At 52.5% G+C, this 22,742-nt stretch overlaps 1 protein-coding gene across 1 annotated transcript in view; it reads left to right on the forward strand.

The window, feature by feature from the left end:
• Positions 1–3: 3 nt before the first annotated feature.
• HADHA (hydroxyacyl-CoA dehydrogenase trifunctional multienzyme complex subunit alpha) overlaps positions 4–22,742 on the forward strand; it is a 31,389-nt gene continuing 8,650 nt past the window's right edge. Inside the window, exons 1-13 of the mRNA XM_064709994.1 lie at positions 4–147; positions 6,212–6,253; positions 6,339–6,409; positions 8,734–8,867; positions 9,980–10,118; positions 11,284–11,403; positions 11,486–11,588; positions 16,144–16,266; positions 16,845–16,963; positions 17,886–17,942; positions 20,396–20,505; positions 20,763–20,897; positions 21,430–21,601. Of these exons, the coding sequence (XP_064566064.1) occupies positions 60–147; positions 6,212–6,253; positions 6,339–6,409; positions 8,734–8,867; positions 9,980–10,118; positions 11,284–11,403; positions 11,486–11,588; positions 16,144–16,266; positions 16,845–16,963; positions 17,886–17,942; positions 20,396–20,505; positions 20,763–20,897; positions 21,430–21,601 (1,413 nt within the window). The 5' untranslated portion in view covers positions 4–59. The remainder of the gene's footprint in view (positions 148–6,211; positions 6,254–6,338; positions 6,410–8,733; positions 8,868–9,979; positions 10,119–11,283; positions 11,404–11,485; positions 11,589–16,143; positions 16,267–16,844; positions 16,964–17,885; positions 17,943–20,395; positions 20,506–20,762; positions 20,898–21,429; positions 21,602–22,742) is intronic.

A 22,742-nucleotide genomic window follows, 5' to 3' on the forward strand; every position in this document is an offset into this window, starting at 1 on the left:
GGGCGGGGCGGGCGCGGGCAGGCCCCCGGCGGCCTCTCCCTCATTCGACCTCGGCGAAGATGGCGGCGGCGGTGCGAGCCATCGGCAGCCTCGGCCGCCTCCCGGCCGCCGCCAGGGCCGGCCCGACGCGGCACACCCCGCCCCGCGGTGAGCGAGGGGACGGCGGGGAGCGGGAGCGGCTGGCGTGCGGTGTTCCCCGCTTGAAGGGAGCACCGGGGGATGGGGGCAGTCAGGGGAAAGGGACGGAGATAACGGAGGGGCACGGAGGGGACACTGAGGGAAGGGGAGTGTTGAGGGGCAGGGGGACAGCGAGGGGGCACTGAAGGCTCGGGGAGTGAGGACTGGCGTGGGATGGGGCCCGCTGAGGAGTGAGTTTTGGGGGGACGGTGAGGAGGCACTGAGAGGTGACGGCAGAGGAGACGCTGAGGGGGCGAGGGTCGGGGTGGTGTTGAAGGGATAAGGAACAGGGTGTCCCAGAGAGGATTTCCTGGTGCTGGAGCAGGGGTTGGGTGGGTCTGGGTGTCCCGAAGGGCTCCGCGGGTGGTGTGGCCGTGAGGAGTTCCCAGGGCTGTGAGGATTGGGGCCGGGACAGGAGATCCCTGGGGTAGCTGTGGGGTGGGAGGTGTCCCTGCGTGTGTCTGTGCCCCATGTGAGGGGTTTGTCCCCACGGCCTGGGGGTCACCCAGGGGATCCTTGGCAGGTCCCCAAGGTCTGTCCCCCCATGTCCTGGGGTCTCTGGGGGTTGTGTGCCACCATAGGGGACATCCTGCAGTGCCAGTCCTTGCACAGGGACACACCGTGGGAATCTCTTAGCGGTTCTGGGGTGTCCTTGTGACCTGGCACTGAGGGGGGGACACTCCCTCCAGTCAGGATGGTCCCTGCACGTGAGCTGAGCCACAGGGAGAGAGTGTCCTTGTGCCCTGACACTCGTGCCTGTCCCAGTGCCCCGAGAGCCTGCTTGGAAAGGAGAGGGTGTCCCCGTGCCCTTGGCAGTCTGGATCCTGTGGCTGCCTTCCAGACAGGCAGGGGATCCATGGGAAGGGGGAATCCCTGTCATCCCTGTGACCCTGTAATCCCATTTGTCTGGGGAAGAGTGGCTGCAGGTGCTCCATGATCCCTCAGCTGAGAGAATTGGGATTGTTCAGGCTGGAGAGGAGAAGGATCCAGGGGGCAGGAGAGGCCCTGAAGGGGCTCCAGGAGAGCTGCAGAGGGACTGGGGACAGGGATGGAGGGACAGAGCCAGGGAATGGCTCCCAGTGCCAGAGGGCAGGGCTGGATGGGATATTGGGAATGAGGAATTGTTCCCTGTGAGGGTGGGCAGGCCCTGGCACAGGGTGCCCACCCTGGATCCCTGGCAGTGCCCAAGGCCAGGCTGGACATTGGGACACCCTGGGACAGGGGAGGTGTCCCTGCCATGGCAGGGGGTGGCACTGGGTGAGCTTTAGTGTTCCTTCCCACCCAAACCATCCTGGGATTCCATGATTTTGTGTGGGGCATCTCCCTTGCCAGCTCGGGCAGGGCTGTGGCTCTCTCCTGCCTCTTCACAGAGCTGCACTGGTGCTTCCTGGCTACCAAGGCAGGAATCCCCAAGAGCCCTGGGAAAACCAAAGGGCTTGGCTGGGAAGCTCTGGAAACCTCATATTTGAGCACTTTGAAGGGCTTCAGAGTCTGGTGTTGATGGTGTTGACCCAAAATCCAGCTGTGTTTCATCAAAACCTAAACCTGGGCGTGGTTCAGAGCTGGACTCTGTGCTCTGAGAGCTCTTTTCCAACATGAGCAATTCCATGGTTGTGGGACCACGGTGAGCAATTCCATGGTTCTGGGATCTTGGTGAGCAATTCCATGGTTCTGGGATCCTGGTGAGCAATTCCATGGCTGTGGGACCATGGTGAGCACTTCCATGGTTCTGGGACCATGGTGAGCAGTTCCATGGTTCTGGGATCATGGTGAGCAGTTCCATGGTTCTGGGATCCTGGTGAGCAATTCCATGGTTCTGGGACCACGGTGAGCAATTCCATGGTTCTGGGATCATGGTGAGCAATTCCATGGTTGTGGGACCATGGTGAGCAATCCCATGGTTCTGGGATCATGGTGAGCAATCCCATGGTTCTGGGATCATGGTGAGCAGTTCCATGGTTGTGGGATCAGGGTGAGCAATTTCGTGGTTGTAGGATCATGGTGAGCAATCCCATGGTTCTGGGATCATGGTGAGCAATTCCATGGTTCTGGGATCCTGGTGAGCAATCCCATGGCTCTGGGACCATGGTGAGCAGTTCCATGGTTCTGGGACCATGGTGAGCAATCCCAAGGCTCTGGGACCATAGTGAGCAATTTCATGGTTGTAGGACCATGGTGAACAATCCCATGTTTCCAGGATCCTGGTGAAAATCCCATGGCTCTGGGATCATGGTGAGCAATCCCATGGCTCTGGGATCTTGGTGAGCAATCCCATGGTTCTGGGATCCTGGTGAACAATCCCATGGTTCTGGGATCCTGGTGAGCAATCCCATGGTTCTGGGATCTTGGTGAACAATCCCATGTTTCCAGGATCCTGGTGAGCAATCCCATGGTTCCGGATCCTGGTGAGCAATCCATGGCTCTGGATCTTGGTGAGCAATCCCATGGTTCCGGGATCCTGTGAGCAATCCCATGTTTCCAGGATCCTGGTGAAAATCCCATGGCTCTGGGATCACAGCTGTTACGTGCAGCCTTGGAGCAGGTCTGTACGTGACAGGGTGCTGCAATCTCTGAGGAGCAGACTTGTGGCAACTCCAGGGAGTTCTCAGGCTGCTGCTGGTTGGAATTCTTGTTCTAACTGGTAAAGCTCTGCACAACAAACAGCCCTGGAGCTGCTGTGAGGACGCTGTCCCAGCTCATAATGAATGAATACCCTCGTTCTGCCTTGCAAAACATTTGGGAAGTGGATGCAAAGCTTGGGGGCAGCCCAAAGGCAGGGAGCAGCCAGGAGCCAGCTGAGCTCCAGGGCTGGCTGTACCTGCTGGGCCACATCCCTGTGCCACCAGGTTCCCAGGGTGGCTTGGGAAGCTCAGTCTGCCAGGAGCTCCCCATCTCACGGTCACAGCTCTGTGCTCAGGTGGCCTGAGCTTTGTCCTGTCCATCCTGCTGGGATTTGGGCTGCTCCAGGACTGGAAAAAGGCTTTTCCCTGAGCCATGGAGGCTGTTCCCAGTACAAGCCGTGTGCCACGTCCTGGTGAGTGGAAGGGTGGGAAGTGCTGGGCAGGGAGGCAGCTGAGGCAGGAGCAGGGAGAGGAGAAAGTGGCAAGGAGCAGGCTGGGCTGTGGGGTGGCTGTTGTCCATTCTCTGGTGCATCCAAAGTCCTGAGGAGGTGTTGGTGTCCTGGTGCTGGACAGTCTTTGAGCTAAGAAGTGAGATGGAACTGATTTTCAGGGCTTTAACTCTGGAATGAGTGATGGGACATGGTGGGAGTTACTGATGGTTTAGGAATGATATACAGTGGCTCTGGCTGGAATGAGTCTGAGGACATGGTGGGATCTGAGGCTGGGACATGGTGGCAGTCTGAGGCTGGGACACGTGCAGTCTGAGCGGACTGGCAGTCTGAGGCTGGGACATGGTGGCAGTCTGAGGCTGGGACATGGTGGCAGTCTGAGGCTGGGACATGGTGGGAGTCTGAGGCTGGGACATGGTGGGAGTCTGAGGCTGGGACACGGTGGCAGTCTGAGGCTGGGACATGATGGGAGTCTGAGGCTGGGACATGGTGGCAGTCTGAGGCTGGGACACGGTGGCAGTCTGAGGCTGGGCTTCTGCTTCCTGCAGCATTTGGGAGGAATTTTCTGGCTCTGGTTTTGGCTCATTCCCATTGCAGTGCTGAAGGGATCAACACCTAAAGCAGATGTGCAGGGACCAGGACAGGGAGCTGCTTTTGCTTCCTGCCAAAAGATGTTTTCCACAAATTTGCTGGAGTTAAAATAAACCATTGTCAGGCTACAGAAACCTCACTCCAGTGTTCACAGCTGGTGCACTGCTGACAGCACCTCTCCCTAAAGAGTTTGTATTCAAGGGGAGTGAGATTTGTGCCGTCATGCTCTTGATTTATTTTTTTTCCTACTCCATCTCTTCTGTTTTGTGAGAATGGAAAGGCAGAGTGGAATTGAAGGCTGAAGGTTTTCATGGAAGGAATCTGTTTGGGAGCTGGTATGGAAAAGGAAAGCCATGTAAAGAACAAAAAACCTGGGATCCCAGACTGGTTTGGCTGGGAGGGATCTTAAAGCTCATCTGGTTCCACACCCCTGCCATGGGCAGGGACACCTTCCACTATCCCAGCTTGCTGCAAGGATTGAATTAATTAATCCAGGGAGCCAGTTCAGCCCTTGCTTTCTCTTTAAAGAGGCTGCATGGCTTTTATTGGGTTGAAATATTGCTGTTTAAGGTGTGTGGTGTTCTGCTGGGCAGCATCTCTCACCAGAGGAATTGTTGTCAGCCCACACTTGGTTTGTGGGAATTGAATGTTGGTGCTTATTTTCAGGAGTACACAAAGAGTTTAGGGAAATTATTGCTGGGTGGAGCTATCACATGTGGGTATTAAATATTGCTGAGGAGCTTTGGAGTGGGAACTGGTTCGCTCTTTGTTTATAAAATGCTGCTGTGGGCACATGACACACACACAGGCACCCCAGAGCTGTGACACTGAATTTCCATCCCCACGGCATCACAGTGCCTATGCTGGGCTCAGGAATGGGAGCAAAGGTCAGTCCCTGGTGCCAGCACCCCGGACAAGGTGGAAAGGAGGCCAAAGTGCAGCCCTGAGCCCTTGTCACGGGGCTGTGGCAGGGGGGGACACCCTTGGGGAGGCACACTTTGCAGTTTGTTCTCCTGCTGTTGTGTTATTCTCCCTGCTGGCAATGGGAATGTTCCATTCCTGAAGGCTTTATCAGTGTGGAGCAGAGCCCTCCCCTGGCCAATTGGCTGTGGGCTGGCTGCTGGATAGATCCATGTGGAAGCAACACTTTTACTGAAATTCAGGCTTAAGGCAGCTTTGGCAGGGACTCAGCCTGGATCTGAGTTTGGGGATCCTCAGGGTCAAGATCAGGGTTGCTTGAAGAGATCGCGGGACCAAACAGAATTTCTGAGCAGAAAAAGGAGATTTAGGAGTCAGAAACTTGTGGGCAGCACTTGCTCATTTGTGGTCTGAGGGCTCTGAAAGAAGATGTATTCATGTGCTTTGCATGGCATTAGTGGAGGTGGATCCAAGAGCTGGAGAATGACCTGGACAAGGTTCTGGAGGGACAGGACAAAGGAGAATGGCTCCCCACCTGCAGAGCTGCTCCAGCCCTGGGGATTCCAACAGCACAAGGACCTGGAGCTGCTGCAGAGAGCCCAGAGGAGGCCCTGGAGCCAGGCTGGGAGAGCTGGGGGTGCTCACCTGGAGAGGAGAAGGATCCAGGGAGAGCTCAGAGGCCCTGCCAGGGCCTGAAGGGGCTCCAGGAGAGCTGCAGAGGGACTGGGGACAGGGATGGAGGGACAGGAGCCAGGGAATGGCTCCCAGTGCCAGAGGGCAGGGCTGGATGGGATACTGGGAATGAGGAATTGTTCCCTGGCACAGGGTGCCCACCATGAATCCCTGGCAATGCCCAGGGCCAGGCTGGATGGGACTTGGAGCCACCTGGGACAGTGGGAGGTGTCCCTGCCCATGGCAGGGGTGGCACTGGATGGGCTTTAAGATCCCTCCCACCCAAACCAATCTGTGATTCTGAGTATTTTGTTGATAGATGGAGGCAAGAATAAATATTTTGTGTGGCCCTCCAGTTGTGCACCCTGAGATCTGTGTGGTCACCTTGGACTGGCCCCATTTGCTGGCACCAGAGTGTGTTTTTACAGAAATACCCTGGCCAGCTGTGTTTGCTTTGCAGGAAATTCCCTGGTTTAGCACAGGAAGAGGTTGGAATGAGGATGATCAAGGCCCAACTCCCTGTGCCACCTGCTCCATCCCCTGCCAGCTGCTTGGGAAGAGGGATTTCATTTTTCTGCTCTCAGTTGGGCACTGCAGAGTGGGGTCTGTGCTGGAAGGTCACTGCTGGCACTGCTGGACTCTGGTGGGGCACAGATCAGGCTGTGAGGGGAGGAACTGGCTCGTGCCCAGAGTTTCCAAAATCTGTCCTTGGCAGGCCAGGGGAGCTGGGAGAGGCTGAGGCTGCTGGGAATTCCTTTAACACCTGTGCCATCTTTTCCTCAGGTTATGCCTGCCGTAACATCTCCGCCTCCAGTGCCCTCCAGAGTAAGTGTGAAGCTTTTCTATAAATCCATTTTTCCCTTCAAATGCCTGGAGCAGGAGCTGAGCCCCCCCCTGTGTTTGCTTGCAGACAGAACCCACGTCAGCTGTGATATCAAAGGGGATGTTGCTGTCGTGCGCTTCAACACACCAAATTCCAAGGTATTGAAAATTCCCATTTAGGGCTAAGAACTTCCCTGACCTGCAGCCTTACAGAATTAGGAGCAAAGGAAAAGTAGGAAAAGAAAATTTGGGGATTTTGGTGAGAGATCTGGAGATGCCTCTTGGAGTACTTTGGGTGTGCTAAGCTAATTTGTTTCTTTCCCAGGCACAAGGTCTTGTTGAGTTCCAAATCTTAAGGAAAACCTTTAAAATTTACTCTTGCTTAGTTCTTGTATTCAAGTCAGTTAAAGAATGTCCCTACTTCAGTAATTTGTATTCAAGTCAGTTAAAGAATGTCCCTACTTCAGTAATTTGGAATCCATAAATACTTTTGATTCTATTATCATGAACACAGTATAAATAGAAGCTAATTGTCATTTTTTAGGTCAATACAGCTGCAGTTGTTCAGGTATCAGGAGGCAGGAACTCTGTAAATGACATCTAAGGAAAACATCTAAAAATGCATTTTGGAGTCTCATAACCTGTAGTGAATTTCAGGTGTCATCTCACAGATGGAAATGCTCTTTATGAGCAATGATAGAGCTTGCAATAAAAACCTGGATTTAAAGCAAAGCAGCTGAGCTGCTCTGATACTATACAAGATATAAAGATTGAACTACTACTGCTATGAAAATCTTGTATTAATTGTAGCAGACCAGAAGGGGTTTTTAATATATTCCTTTCCTTTGAGGAGCTGCAGCAGTCTCAGGTTTGAAATATTCTATTTTATGTGAGGATTTGGTGGTACCTAAAGAACCCAGGCTGGGTTTGTTCTGCTTTTTGCAGCCTTTCAGTAAAGCTGGAGGGCTGTTGTCAGCCTGGTCTGGGAAAGATGTCCCTGCTCATTGCAGGGGGTTGGATGAGATGACCTTGAAAGGTCCCTTCCATCCCAAACCATTCTGTGATTCTATGATTATATTAAAAAAAACCCAACCAGTTTACAAGTTCATAAAATCAATGTTTGGGGCCACTTTTGGGAAGGTTAAAGGGGAACTCCCCAATTAAAGATGACCTTCTGCAGGGTTTTATCCAGGAGGGAGTTTTGTGCTAGGGTGTCACTGTTGTATTTCTTGAAAAATCCCTTTGCCAAGATTTCTTCTCTTGAGGAGATGAGAGCTTCTCCTGTGTTTGCTGCTCTGGAATGTGGTCTGGAGATTGTTTATCTAAACATGTGAATTGTTTTAACTTAATAGCCAATCACAGCCAGCTGTGTTGTGACTCTGAAAAGTCAGTGACAAAATTTTAATTATTCATTCTTGTTAAGCCTTCTGTCTGTATCCTTCTCTTTCTTTAGTGTAGTTTTAGTATAGCATTCTATGATATGATACAATAATAAATCAGCCTTCTGAGAACATAGAGTCAGATTCTCATCTCTCACCTGTCCTGGAAACCCTCACAAATTCAACACTAGGATTCTCATCTCTCACCTGTCCTTGAGACCCTCACAAACTCAACACTAGGATTCTCATCTCTCACCATGTCCTGGAAACCCTCACAAATTCAACACTAGGATTCTCATCTCTCACCTGTCCTTGAGACCCTCACAAACTCAACACTAGGATTCTCATCTCTCACCTGTCCTGGAAACCCTCACAAACTCAACACTAGGATTCTCATCTCTCACCTGTCCTGGAAACCCTCACAAACTCAACACTAGGATTCTCATCTCTCACCTGTCCTGGAAACCCTCACAAACTCAACACTAGGATTCTCATCTCTCACCTGTCCTTGAGACCCTCACAAACTCAACACTAGGATTCTCATCTCTCACCTGTCCTGGAAACCCTCACAAACTCAACACTAGGATTCTCATCTCTCACCTTGTCCTTGAGACCCTCACAAATTCAACACTGGGATTCTCATCTCTCACCTTGTCCTGGAAACCCTCACAAACTCAACACTGGGATTCTCATCTCTCACCTGTCCTGGAAACCCTCACAAACTCAACACTAGGATTCTCATCTCTCACCTTGTCCTTGAGACCCTCACAAACTCAACACTAGGATTGTCATCTCACACCTTGTCCTTGAGACCCTCACAAATTCAACACTAGGATTCTCATCTCTCACCTGTCCTTGAGACCCTCACAAATTCAACACTAGGATTCTCATCTCTCACCTTGTCCTTGAGACCCTCACAAACTCAACACTAGGATTCTCATCTCTCACCTTGTCCTGGAAACCCTCACAAATTCAACACTGGGATTCTCATCTCTCACCTGTCCTGGAAACCCTCACAGACTCAGCACTAGGGCAGGGCTGAATTAACTTGCAGCAGGTGTGGGCTCCAGGTGAGCTCCTGCTGAGCTGCTGCTCTGCCCCCAGGTGAACACCCTGTCCAAGCAGCTGAGTGCAGAGTTCACCGACGTCATGAACGAGATCTGGGCCAACGAGACCGTGAGGAGCGCCGTGCTCATCTCCTCCAAGCCAGGCTCCTTCATTGCTGGAGCGGATCTCAAGTAAGCACTGGGCTTCAGGAGCTGCTGGAGCTGTCCCTGAAACCTTCCTGGGGTGAGGCACAGGCTGGGAATGAAATCCCCGTGCTCAGGATTTCAGAGTTGCTGAATTGAAGTGAGGATCTGAGCAAAGAGGGAGGTGGTGGGTCCCTAAACCCCTCCTGGCTGTGGCACTTGGTCACTCCTTCCTGCAGCCAAGGAAACCCAGCCTGGCTCTGGGCTGGGCATTGTCCTTGGGCACAACAAGAGGGGATCATTCACATGCAGGACTCGTTTGAGCTGGGTTGGAGTGCCTGGCAGCCTTCCAGCCTGGCCCCTGCTTTGGGCAGGGTTTGGCACTCTGCCCTGTGCTGAGCAGCCTCCCAGCTGCCTGGGTAACTTTTCCAGGCTGTGGGATGATCCTGTGGGTGCCCACTGGGCCCTGGAATGCCATTGGCTCCTTGTGCTGACACTGACAGGACAGAATAATTGTTTAAAGATTTTAAAAGCCAGAATGCTCTGAGGAAAGAAAGTAAATTAAGAATAGACCCTCCAAAACCTTGTTACATTTTTGGCTGGCTTTGTCCAGGGACAGATGCTCACTCCCTGTTCAGGAGGGAAGGAGGTGAGCAGAGCAAAGGCCAGGCTGTGGTTAAGAGGTGTCTCCTGGCCTCAGCACCTCCAGCATCCCAAATCACTCCTGCCTGGCAAAGGCTGGGAACCTCCAGGAGAATAATTAGCACAGGGAGGCTCTAATTGGCAGTGTGGCATCAGAGCCATCTGCTCCTCTTGGAGTGATTCTGGGCTCTTTCCTCTGCCCTTCCTGGCAAATGCTTTGAGGCTTCCTACGACCCTTCCTGCTCTCCCAAAGGCTTCCAGAGCCCTGGCACAAGGGATCCCATTCAGGAAAACCCCGTGTCAGCATGCAGGGCCTGGCCCTGCTGGGTTCAGTTAGTCTCCCTGTGTTGTCTGATCCAAAACTGGGGCCTAAACAGCTCTTGCCTGCCTGTCAGCCACTGGAGATTGTAGGAAAACAGGGACAAACTCATCAAAATCTCTCATTTTCCTGCTGTTTTGTCAGGAAAACTGACAAAAAATGTTTTTCCCATCCTCATCCACCTCTCTCCTCCCCTCAGCATGCTTGAGGCCTGCAAGACTGCTCAGGAAGTGACTCAGCTCTCTCAGGATGGACAGAAGATGCTGGAAAAGATTGAGCAGTCTCCAAAGCCTGTGGTTGCTGCCATCAGTGGCAGCTGCCTGGGAGGAGGGCTGGAGGTACTGGGCAATGCTGGGGCTCCCAGCAGGAGGGGGAGCTGACACTGCTGCTTCTCTGCTTCCCCAGACGATGCAGGCAGGACTGGTGCTGTGGGATGAGTTTGGGAGCTGATGAGGGCTCATTACATCATGTAAATGAGTTTGTGGCGAGTTAATGGCTTGCTTGTGCTTCAGGGCTCTGCCATGCGAGTTCTGCTGCTGCTGTGGAAAGGGAGCAAATCAAATCTGCACCTGTGTGGGCCAGGCTAATATTGAGATGAGTGTCCAAGGGAAAACTGGCTGTTTCCAGCAGGCACTGGGTCTGCATCAATGCTGCTGGCAGAGTTCAGCCTGGAAATTGCTGCTTTTCAGATGAAGGGAGCCTTGTATCCCAGCAACTTCCATTCTTTGTGGGGCTGAGTGTGGGGACCAGCCAGGCTCCACCCTGCCTGCAGCTCCACTCCAGCACCTTGCCTGCATCTTCTGCCTTGTAATCCCCATCCAGGGTTTTGTAAACAGCAAGGCTCTGCTGATTCCTGGAGCAGAGTTGTTACTAAAGCAGTGTAATCTTGGAAAGGAGTCTCTTCAGTTTGTGCTGATTTCTCAATGCTTTTTTTACACCCACTGTGTTGACTCATCTTGGCAGTCCAGGGATAAACCAGGAATCATCTGTAGATGGGACTGTGATCTTGGTGAATTAGTGAATTAATTAAGCCCTTGATGGTCTAGGTGAGATTAAAAATCAGAGAGTTTGATGTTCATCTCAGCAACCTGAGCTAATTGTGGCTATAAACAGCCACATTTGCTAACTCTTTAAAAAAATTCACTTCTAAGCAAGGATCAAGTGGGAAAGTTCATCCAGGCCATTCTAACTCCAGCCTGAGAACCATGGATCTGTTTTAGAGGAATGAATACAGCTAAAGATAAGCTGAGGATATCTGGGTATCCTGGGCTGATCCCCCAGTGTGGGCAGCAGGAAAGGGGGGATTCTCATGGCCTGATGCCACTCCTGCTGGCTGTCATCCCCCAGAAGCCATCAGGGAGCACAGAGGGAATTTGGGCACTTGGTGAAGGAACTGGGGCAGGGGGATGAGGAGAGCTGAGGCAGTGTGTGGGAGAGAGCTGTGTGATGGGGGCCTGGTTCTTCTTTCCCAGGAAAACCTTTCCTTGTCTCTTCCATTTGAAGGTTGCCATTGCCTGTCACTACAGAGTAGCAACAAAGGACAGGAAAACAGTCCTGGGAACACCTGAAGTGTTGCTGGGTCTCCTGCCCGGAGCAGGGGGTACTCAGAGGCTGCCAAAGATGGTGAGTAAGAGGAAAACTTAACCCCACAGCCCTTTCTGCCTGGCAAACTCCCACTCTGAAATCTTCTTTCTGCCCTTTCTAGGTGGGACTTCCTGCTGCCTTTGACATGATGCTGACTGGGAGGAACATCCGTGCAGACAGAGCCAAGAAGATGGGGCTGGTTGACCAGCTGGTGGAACCACTAGGTCAGACATGGGGTTCCTCAGTTCCTTGATGTGCTGCTGCCTGTCAGGGAACCTCTCTCCTCACCAAAATACACGGAGAGGTTTTGTCCTGCTCTGCAAGGGAGCAGAAATCCCTGTTCCAACCTTACAAGCACAGGGGCCTTGAAATGTGAGGCTGCTGCAGAAGCTGAGTGAACAGGAGAGGTCAGCATGGAGGGCAGGCCTGCTGGCTCTCCTCCTTAAGCTAATTACCCAGATAAGAGCCCACATTACTCATGTATCATGTCAGAGGACAGATTGCAGCCCTAATGGAAGGACAGTGGATGAGTGATGGCTGTGTTTCTGCAGCCTGCAGATGGGAATCCCTGACAGGAGCTGCAGCTGCAGCCCCCATGGCTTGGGCACTCAGAATTGCCAGCTGGGGGGAGAAATTCCCTGCAAACTGCAGGATTCCAGGTGTTGCTGAATCATGTCTTGCTCCCAGAGTTCTTTCACCAGGGCAGCTTTCTTGGAAGGTGGAAATGGAGGAGTTTGAGGACCAAACCCTCCAGAGCCTCCCAGGAGGAGCCAGCAGCCCCTCTCAGGAGTTAGAATGGAAGCCACTGCTGCAGCTGGCACTGCCATGGAGTTGGAGGGTGCTGAGCATGGTTTCCTCAGGCACAGCATAGCCAGAACACACTGGTGGTGCTGAAGGAAATAAAATTAATAAAAAGCTGCTGCTGCCCACCCTGAGCAGTGCCAGGGAAGCCCTGGTGTCCATGCTGTCCCACAGGCCAGTGCTCAGCTGGGTCATGGGATGTTCTGGGTTGGAAGGGACCTTAAAGCTCATCCATGGCAGGGCCAGGGACACCTCTCACTGTCCCAGACTGTTCCAAACCCCAATGTCCAACCTGGCCTTGGGCACTGCCAGGGATCCAGATGGGCACCCTGTGCCAGGGCCTGCCCACCCTGCCAGGGAACAATTCCTCATTGCCAAGATCCCATCCAGCCCTGCCCTCTGGCACTGGGAGCCATTCCCTGGGTCTGTCCCTCCTGTCCCCATCTCCATCCCTCCTGCCAGCCCCTCCAGGTGCTGCCGTTGGGTCACCCCAGAGCTTTCCCTTCTCCAGGCTGAACAATCCCAATTCTCGCAGCCTTTCCTACAGCAGAGCTGCTCCATCCCTCCGATCACCTTGGAGCCTCCTCTGGGCTCTCTGCAGCAGCTCCAGGTGCTTGTGCTGCTGCCCAGGGCTGGGGCAGCTCTGCAGGTGGGCTCTCACCTGGGCACAGGGGGCACAGGGGTAGAATCCCCCCTTTCCTGCTGCCCACACTGGGGGATCAGCCCAGGATACCCAGATATCCTCAGCTTATCTTTAGCTGTACTCATTCCTCTAAAACAGATCCATGGTCCTCAGGCTGGAGTTAAAATTGCCTGGATAAACTTTCCCACTTGATCCTTGCTTAGAAGTGAATTGTTTTTTAAGAGTTAGCAAATGTGGCTGTTTATAGCCACAATTAGCCCAGTTTGCTAAAAGGAAACGTGAGCTTTCTGAGGAGCTGCTGGGAATCCTGGCTCAGCCCAGAGAAGCACGTAGGAGGAACACAGAAATACAAATGACATGCAAACATTGGATGTGTTCCTTGTTATCCAAACAGCAGCCAGTGCCAGGAGGGCTCCTGTTCACTCTGTCTGTGGGGAAGCAGCTCTGCCTGGGGTGATGCTTTAACTGATGACAGAAAGCTTGCAGGGAGACACACACCATCAATTTCAGGGCATGCAGTCAGTTCTCCTTCAGCAGGGAGCTCTGCAGCATTCCCTGAATCCAGCTCTGGCATGTGCCATTTATAAAAGAAAGCAGATGGGAGTGCACAGCTCCTGGGTTAGGAGACAGCAAAACACTGGGAATTAACTGCAGGTAAAGCAAACCCACACATGTGGGGTCAGCCACTCAGTGTGAATGGTTCTCACAGCTCAGACTCTGAAACAAACAGCAATTTTCTTCAGCTGGAGTATCAGAATCCAGCTCTTGTTAATGTATCCAAGCTACTGGAAATCAGGGATTGACATCTTGTAGCATATCAAGTTATCAAGCTGAAGGTCTCAGCCTGGAATGGTGAAAAGAGAAAAAGAGAATTTAGAGGCTGGTGAAGTCTGAGCTCTGAACTCCCAATTGCTCTTGGGTTTTTCCAGTGAATTCTCTAAAACCCCCTGGGCATTGCTGAAATGTAGATTATGCAGCAGCTCTGAGCTATATTTTGTCTGCTGCCTGTAAAATCAATTGTGTTTTGTTTGGCTTGTTTTTCCTTGGACTGGCTCTGACATTCTGCCAGGGAAACTTCCACAGGGAGCTTCCCTGAGCTGTCAGAGTGTTTGTGCTGCTTTATCTCCTCCTTGCTGAGAGGCTCCCTGAGCAGGGAGCAGCTGCTGGGGTGAAAACCTTCAGGTTGTGTCACAAAGAGGTGAAACAAAGAGGCCACAGAGCAGCTCCAAGGGCTGGAGCCAGGCTGGGAGAGCTGGGGGTGCTCACCTGGAGAGGATCCAGGGAGAGCTCAGAGCCCCTAAAGGGGCTCCAGGAGAGCTGCAGAGGGACTGGGGACAGGGATGGAGGGACAGGAGCCAGGGAATGGCTCCCAGTGCCAGAGGGCAGGGCTGGATGGGATATTGGGAATTGGGAATTGTTCCCTGGCAGGGTGGGCAGGCCCTGGCACAGGGTGCCCACCCTGGATCCCTGGCAGTGCCCAAGGCCAGGCTGAACATTGGGACATGGAACAATTGGGACACCCTGGGACAGTGGAAGGTGTCCTTTCCATGGCAGGAGAGGATTATATGACCTTTAACATCCCCTTCCCAACCAAAAAATTCTGAGTTTCTAGGATTAAAACCTTACAGTTGAAAGACTTCAGCCTTTTGTGGAGGAGGAGAATAGTGGGAGATGAAACAGGAGGGAGTTTCTGATTTGGATTTTACCTGTCTCCTCTGTCGGGGTGTTTCCTTAGCTCTGAGGGCTCTGCAGTGTCTGGGTGTGTTTGGAGCAGTTTGGGTGAAGGGGAATGGCCCTGCCCAGCTGCAGGGTTGTAATTTCCCCAGGTTTGTTCAGCCCCAGGTTGCACATTTAGCTCCAGGGTCTGCTTGGTGACTCTGTGCAGCTTCACCAGGCCCTGCTCTGTCATTAATGACTCACAGTTTGCCTCTGGCAGCATCTCACAGCTGCCTGATCAGCCCTGTGCTGTGTCCTCCTGTCCTGATGATACAATTGTCTGGAAATGAGGATTCCTGCGCTTGGAAATTGTGCAACCCACCCTCAGAAGCTGCTAAAACTGGTTTTGTGGTGGCTTGCTTCATTGTGGGACAGCTTTAAGTTAGGCCAGGTGTTACAGAGCTAAAGCCAGAGGGAGGTTTTGTGCACTGAGTTCAAAGGTTGGGGTTGGTTGGACATTGACTCCAGTACAGAGATTTCCACAATGCTGGCTGTGTGTTTAACAGCTCAGTGTTGGCACAGCATGGTGGCACACACACAGAGGAGAGGCAGGGGAGGCAGAAAACCTCAGCTCCCTCAGGATTCTGGGTGCCTGCAGTCATGTCAAGGGGAAGCTTTGAGGAATAAAGGGCACAAGTGGCAAAAAGATGGTCAGGAGCTGAGGGCACCTGCAGAGAGGTCATGGAGGTGTCCTGAAGGTCCCTGGTCTGACTGCAGAGTTGGATGTAAGTTGTCCCTGCTCCCACAGGCAGCTGGCATTCCAGCTTTTCTGCACAATGCCCTCTGTGTAAATCCCTTGGAGCCCTCATATGATCCCTTCTGAGCCTTCCCCCTGTTGGTCATAACCCAGAAAAGCCAAACAGGAGCAGGGAATGGAGTGGGAGCAGTTCAAAGGCCCATCATGTTGTGTCTGCTCCTGGTTTCCCTGCATCCAAAGGTTCATCACTTTGTGTCTGCTCCTGGTTTCCCTGCATCCAAAGGTTCATCACATTCTGTCTGCTCCTGGTTTCCCTGCATCCAAAGGTTCATCACATTCTGTCTGCTCCTGGTTCCCTGCATCCAAAGGTTCATCACTTTGTGTCTGCTCCTGGTTTCCCTGCATCCAAAGGTTCATCACTTTGTGTCTGCTCCTGGTTTCCCTGCATCCAAAGGTTCATCACTTTGTGTCTGCTCCTGGTTTCCTGCATCCAAAGGCCCATCACTTTGTGTCTGCTCCTGGTTTCCCTGCATCCAAAGGTTCATCACTTTGTGTCTGCTCCTGGTTTCCCTGCATCCAAAGGCCCATCACATTGTCTCTGCTCCTGGTTTCCCTGCATCCAAAGTTTCATCACTTTGTGTCTGCTCCTGGTTTCCCTGCATCCAAAGGCCCATCATTTTGTGTCTGCTCCTGGTTCCCTGCATCCAAAGGTTCATCACATTCTGTCTGCTCCTGGTTTCCCTGCATCCAAAGGCCCATCATGTTGTGTCTGCTCCTGGTTTCCCTGCATCCAAAGGTTCATCACATTGTCTCTGCTCCTGGTTCCCTGCATCCAAAGTTTCATCACTTTGTGTCTGCTCCTGGTTTCCCTGCACCCTCATCCCTCAGGGATAACCTGTGCTGTGTTCTCTGCTCTCCCCAGGGCCAGGACTGAAGGCTCCTGAAGCAAGGACAATCGAGTACCTGGAGGAGGTGGCCATTGGCTTTGCCAGGGGTCTGGCCAACAAGACTGTGTCTGCCAAGAGATCCAAAGGGCTCATGCAGAGTAAGTCAGCATGGAGAAATCCCAAGGGACAGCAGTGAGTGTAATCCAGCTTGGCTTCTCCAGGATGTGTTCATGCTCCTACTTAATTCCATTTCAAAATGAAATTATTTCACATTGGAATCATCTCTTGAGTAATGTGGGGTGGTAGAGAGAACATTGCCCTGCAGATCTGGGCTGGTGGCTCCTGAGGTTGCTGGAAGGCAGGCAGGCCCTAAGGAGTGGGAGGCAGCAGGTTCCTCCAGGGATTGTCCATCTGCAAAGTTCTGGTGGCAAGTTCTGTACCAAGCTGGCAAACTCAGGTGGGAAGAGGTACAAGGGACTGCTCCATGCTGATCCTTGACAGCACAGCCCAGAAATGGGGACATCTGTAGGAATTCTGCTTCCCAGGGCTCAGGTTGTGTTAGGACACTTCAGCCCTCAATGAGACTTGTCCATGGAACAATCCAGAAACCCTCTGAGCAGCCCCTGCTGCCTGGGTTTCAGGTGCATGTTTCTAGTGCAGATACTCACATTTGTGTTCCTTTACCATCCTGGCAGGCACAGCACTGTGCTGACCCCTGTTCTGTCCCACCTTGCAGGGCTCACAGACTATGCCATGGCTCTTCCCTTCGTCAGGCAGCAAGTTTACAAGACAGTGGAGAGCAAAGTTCAAAAGCAAACCAAAGGGCTCTACCCTGCTCCTCTGAAGATCATCGAGGTAACTCCCCTGCCAGGTGGGAGGGGCTGCAGGATCTTGGGAAAATGTGGGACAGGCAGAGGGAAGGTGATCCTTCCTCTGAGTCAAGCCAACATCCTGATCCTCACAGAGATCAGTCCTGAGGAGTGCTGGCTGTGGGGTAGAACTCAGAATCACTGCCCAAAATATGATCAGAGATCAGTCCTGAGGAGTGCTGGCTGTGGGGTAGAACTCAGAATCACTGCCCAAAATATGATCAGAGATCAGTCCTGAGGAGTGCTGGCTGTGGGGTAGAATTCAAAATCACTGCCCAAAATATGATCACCAGTTCATGGGTGTTGGTACCAATGAGGGGTAGAGCAGAATCCCAGCTGAGGGAAGGCTTAGCTGGAATATTTTGTCCATGAGACTTTCAGCTGCAGTTTTGCCAGGTTTTCTGTACAGTCTCTGAAGAGTTCAGGAGACCTGTTAGACACCATAAAAATAGAAATTGCTATGATTTTCACAGCACTAACTACATCCATAGTATATATAGAGTATTAACATTAATACTTTAGCTTTTACTTTATTACATAAAAGGATTTATGTTACACACACATCCTGTTACACTCACTCTGTGAATGAATCCTTATTGTAGAATGACTTTTCACTATGGAAGTTGTTGCCCAGACTCCTCTAAAACCTGTGAATGATTTGAGAGCAGTGACATTACAGGAGCACAGTCCCTAAAACCACAGGGAATGGCTAAAAATGAACCTGGTGGTTAACTCCTCACCTGTCCTGTGCTAGAAGAACAGGGTGACACAGAGCAGCAGGGACAGGACTCAGGGAGTCTGAAATGTGCCTTGAAATTTGGGAATCCTGGAGACAACAGGGAATCCTGTTAAAATATGTGTTTGCAGCATGACTGAACTGTGCTGTGTCTTTTCTGCTTTTGGATTAGGTTGTAAAAACTGGTCTGGATCAGGGGAGAGATGCTGGATACCTCATTGAATCCCAGGTAAGGAGAGGAGATGCTGGCAGGGATCAGGTCCTGGTGTGGAGCTTTAAGGAGCTGGAACAGAGGCCAGACAGAGTTAAGAGGAATAAAGAGGATATTTATTGAAGTGCCTTCCAAGGCAGTACCCAGATGGCTCCAAGATGGGAGCAAAAGAGAGCTTGGTCACACTTTTATAAGTTTTTGTCCATTTGCATATAGGAGTTAACTGCCCAATTAATAGCTTCAAATGATGAAGTTTCATCCTCCTTGCCTGCTTGCCTGCCCTCCTCTTTTCGTGTTGTTCATGCTTTGGGCCTGAAGTTTGAAGAGATTGTCCTTGAATCTCCAGTTGGAACAGGATTGTTTTGTCTTCACTACCCTGTGAAAAGATCCCAGTGACACTTAATACAAAGCTAAAAGCTGTACACCAAAACAGAACAGAAAAACTTAAAAACCCAAGGTATCAGGTGTGCTCAGGATCTGTGTTTACCCCACCAAAGGTTCATCACAGCCTGCTGCCTATCCCATCCTCCCCCTGCCTTGGGCAGGACACCTTCCCCTACCCCAGGCTGCTCCAGGCCCCATCCAGCCTGGCCTTGGGCACTTGCAGGGATGGGGGAGCCTCATGTCCTAAACACCATCCAGACCTGCTTGAGCTTTGCTGGGACACAGGGAGAACTGGATTAGAGTTTAATTGAGGGTGTAGGCCAGACTGTGGTGGGCAGATCCAAGGCTGGAGCAGGCAAGTGTCTTCCCTGCTTTATCCCATTTCTTCCCCACACACCACAGAGTCTTTGTTTCCCTTAACCATCCTCATTTCTCTGCCATAATAAGCAACCTGTCCCTAATTATTTTTTCCTCACTGGTCCTTGTTTTGCCACACTTGTGCAAATTTGTTATCTCTGGTGCCACAGTGGCAATTCTGGCTGTGCACAGAGTCACAGGTGAGCTTAGCTGGGCACTGCCAGCTCTGCAGGATTGAATCCCCAGCACCCCACGTGTCCATCTGATTATCTCTGTATTTGGGTCGTCCCCAAGGTCATTGTCCCTTAAATGCTGATGAAATCCATCCACCTCCCACTTCCCTGATGTGCTTTGTAACTCTTTTTGCTGCCTTCTGGTGCCAAGGCTTGGTCAGAGCTGTGGCTGCCACCTTAGCGGTGCCCCATCGCTGCTGGTTGTGCATTCCAGCCACGTTTGGGCTGGTGCTGAATAAAAGCCTTGGGATACTCTGTTCCTTGCAGCAAAGAATGAATGGGTTTTTTTCCCCAGAACAGCAGCAGGATGGAGATCTTCCCAGAACCCCTGAAGAATAATAAGTGTCAGTGTTGTGGCTTTTTTACTGCCTCACTCTCTCCCCCAGGACAGGAGTTTGCAGATTCTCTTCCAGGCTTTGTTTTGGGTATTTTTAACTGGCAGGACAGTGGTGGAGGAAGGTGCAGCCTGCTCCAAACCTCATTCCCTGCTTTTTCTTAGCAGACTTGGCTCAGACAACTTTTGTTTTGTGTGTGCTTATGCTTTGTGTTCCTCAGAACATTCCTGCTGAGTGCTGGGAGGTTATGCAGGCCTTAGATTTTATTGCCTGTGATCCTCTGGAAATAGGATCAGGCTGCTGCTGTCAGATAGAACTGACCTGTTTGTAAGGATTTTTGTCAAAGCCTGAGGACAGAGTGCTTCCACCTGGATCTGTGGGAACAGGGGCCCCAATTAATGTGGGATGTATGTGGGGGAGGAAGGGTCTCATGTCAGGGAAGTCCAGTCCTTTCCTTCAAATTTCAAACCTAAGTCTAGTCCTGAGGAACTGAAATCATCAAATCCCAGAATGATTTGGGTGGAAGGGACCTTAAAGCCCATCCAGTGCCACCCCTGCCATGGCAGAGACACCTTCCCCTATCCCAGGTGGCTCCAAGTCCCAATGTCCAGCCTGGCCTTGGGCACTGCCAGGGGTCCAGGGTGGGCACCCTGTGCCAGGGCCTGCCCACCCTGCCAGGGAACAATTCCTCATTCCCAATATCCCATCCAGCCCTGCCCTCTGGCACTGGGAGCCATTCCCTGGGTCTGTCCCTCCATCCCTGTCCCCAGTCCCTCTGCAGCTCTCCTGGAGCCCCTTCAGGCCCTGCAGGGGCTCTGAGCTCTCCCTGGATCCTTCTCCCATCCAGGTGAGCACCCCCAGCTCTCCCAGCCTGGCTCCAGCCCCTGTAGCATCTCCATGGCCTCCTCTGGGCTCTCTCCAGCAGCTCCACATCCTTGTGCTGTTGGGGAGGAGGAGGTGGTGCAGGCTGGGCTGTGCTGAGCCCAGAAGCTGCCTCTCCTCAGAGGTGACCTGGGCCCTTGTCCCTTTTCTATCCAGGTTGCTCACCTGTGCAGTCACACAGGGCCTGTCTCCCCCTTGCCATGTTTTTGTGTGCTGGCATAAAAGAGAGAGAAAGCTGTTTAATGCCAACACCTCTTCTTCCTTCTTGCCTTTCTTGCAGAGCTTTGGCCAACTTGCAGTGACCAAGGAATCCAAGGCCCTGATGGGGCTCTACCACGGGCAGGTGCACTGCAAGAAGAACAAGTTTGGGCATCCTCAGAAAGAGGTCAAGTAAGTGCCAGTGTGGGATGCCTGAAGGAGCAGTTGGGGGTCTCTGAAAGGCTCCTGGGACTGAGTGAGCTGCAGAGCTGTGATCAGAGCAGTTTCCAGCCTCCAGAGCCTGACCCACTGCAGTTTGGAGGCCTCACTGCTGTGTGGCCTCACTCAGGTGGTGCCTGGGTGGATGACAGGAGCTGTGTGACTCTGCCAGCAGTGATGGGAGTTCTCCCTGTCCATGTTGAAGGTGTCCCCTTGTTCCTTCCCTGCAGGACTCTGGCAGTGCTGGGAGCAGGGCTGATGGGAGCTGGCATCGCCCAGGTTTCCGTGGATAAGGGCATCAAGACCATTCTGAAGGACACGGCACAGAAGGGTCTGGACAGAGGCCAGCAGCAGGTCTACAAGGGGTATGTGAGTTCAGGGGGTTTGCTCTGGTGCCACTGGGCTGGGTTTAGTCATAGTTCTCCTGTGCTGTCAGCATCAGCAGCTCCTGACACTGCTGTTCTGCTGGAGGAGCCACTGGATGTCACAGAAAAGCTTTATTTTAATGTTGTCCTATGCAGTGTGCTGGGATATTGCTGTGGTAGAGATCTAAGATTCAGCAGTAACTTCTAGAGCTAAGGAAAGAGTGATCCTGGCTGCCTAAAGGCAGGGAAGGCATTCCAGGGTTTTCTTTCTGGGTTTATTTCCATGTTCTCCTGGCTCTGCACTAATAGTACTGAGCTGTGTGTCATCAGGAATGTCAGTGACTGACCTTCAGCTGAGCTGTGGGAACAGAACTCTCCTGTTCCCAGGTGGAAGGAGGGGTCACAGCACAGAGTGACAGTCCTGCAGGGTCAGAGATGGAGTTTTGGGGGGAGACAGGAGGGATTCCCATGGTGCACCTCCAGCAGCCTGGCTGGCACACTCAGGAGCTGTGACAGAGCTGTCCCTCCCTAGGCTGAACGGCAAGGTGAAGAAGAAGAGCCTGACATCGTTTGAGAGGGACTCCATCCTCAGCAACCTGATGGGCCAGCTGGACTACAAGGGCTTTGAGAAGGCAGACATGGTCATTGAGGCCGTGTTTGAGGACATCAGTGTCAAACACAAAGTGCTGAAGGAGGTGGAGGCTGTGAGTATCAGTCCTGAGCAGCCCCTGGGTGGGGGCCCTGGCTGGTGGAGGGTCCTGGGCTGTGCTGTTGGGTTTGTCCCCTGCCCTTTGTGCTGCACTTGGGTCTGGGTACACATCAGCTACACCAGGACATGGATGAGCATCCAGAGCAGCCTTTCTGTTCACTGGGGACACTCCCTGCTCAGTTAAGGAATTGGTGGCTGAATGGGACATAAAAAAGTGCTCCAGAAAAGCTTCCATTTGTCTGAGCACACTGATGTGACAGTGATGTCCTTGGGTGTCTCCACACCTTGCAGTCCTTCACTGGCTGTCCCTCTGTTCTATCCAAGGGCACACTGAGGGAAAGGGGTGTTCCCTGCAGTGTCTCTGTGGCTGCAGAGGCCTCCCAGAAACATGGGAGCTCTGGGACTGATATTGCAGACCTGGGAGAGTTCAGGCAAATCAGAGCTGGCTGACTTGAGCTACAGCTTTCCAATTAATTTCTAATGAGCAAACCCAGTTTGCCTCGTTAGCCAGGGCTCCCTGATCTCCCAGGGCTCTGCACGGTCCTGTGTGCTGCCACAGCCCCTTGTCCCCTCCAGGTGATCCCTGCTCACTGTGTGTGTCCCTTGTCCCCTCCAGGTGATCCCTACTCACTGTGTGTGTCCCTTGTCCCCTCCAGGTGATCCCTGCTCACTGTGTGTGTCCCTTGTCCCCATCCCAGGTGATCCCTGCTCACTCTGTGTGTCCTTGTCCTTTGTGCCCTCCAGGTGATCCCTGCTCACTCTGTGTGTCCTTGTCCCCTCCAGGTGATCCCTGCTCACTGTCCCTTGTCCCCATCCCAGGTGATCCCTGCTCACTGTGTGTGTCCTTTGTCCCCTCTAGGTGATCCCTGCTCACTGTGTGTGTCCCTTGTCCCCTCCAGGTGATCCCTACTCACTCTGTGTGTCCCTTGTCCCCTCCAGGTGATCTCTACTCACTGTGTGTGTCCTTTGTCCCCTCCAGGTGATCCCTGCTCACTGTGTGTGTCCTTTGTCCCCTCCAGGTGATCCCTGCTCACTGTGTGTGTCCTTTGTCCCCTCCAGGTGATCCCTGCTCACTGTGTGTGTCCCTTGTCCCCATCCCAGGTGATCCCTGCTCACTCTGTGTGTCCCTTGTCCCC

The sequence above is a fragment of the Zonotrichia leucophrys genome, chromosome 3 (genome assembly GCF_028769735.1).
Source record: "Zonotrichia leucophrys gambelii isolate GWCS_2022_RI chromosome 3, RI_Zleu_2.0, whole genome shotgun sequence".
Lineage (NCBI taxonomy): Eukaryota > Metazoa > Chordata > Aves > Passeriformes > Passerellidae > Zonotrichia > Zonotrichia leucophrys.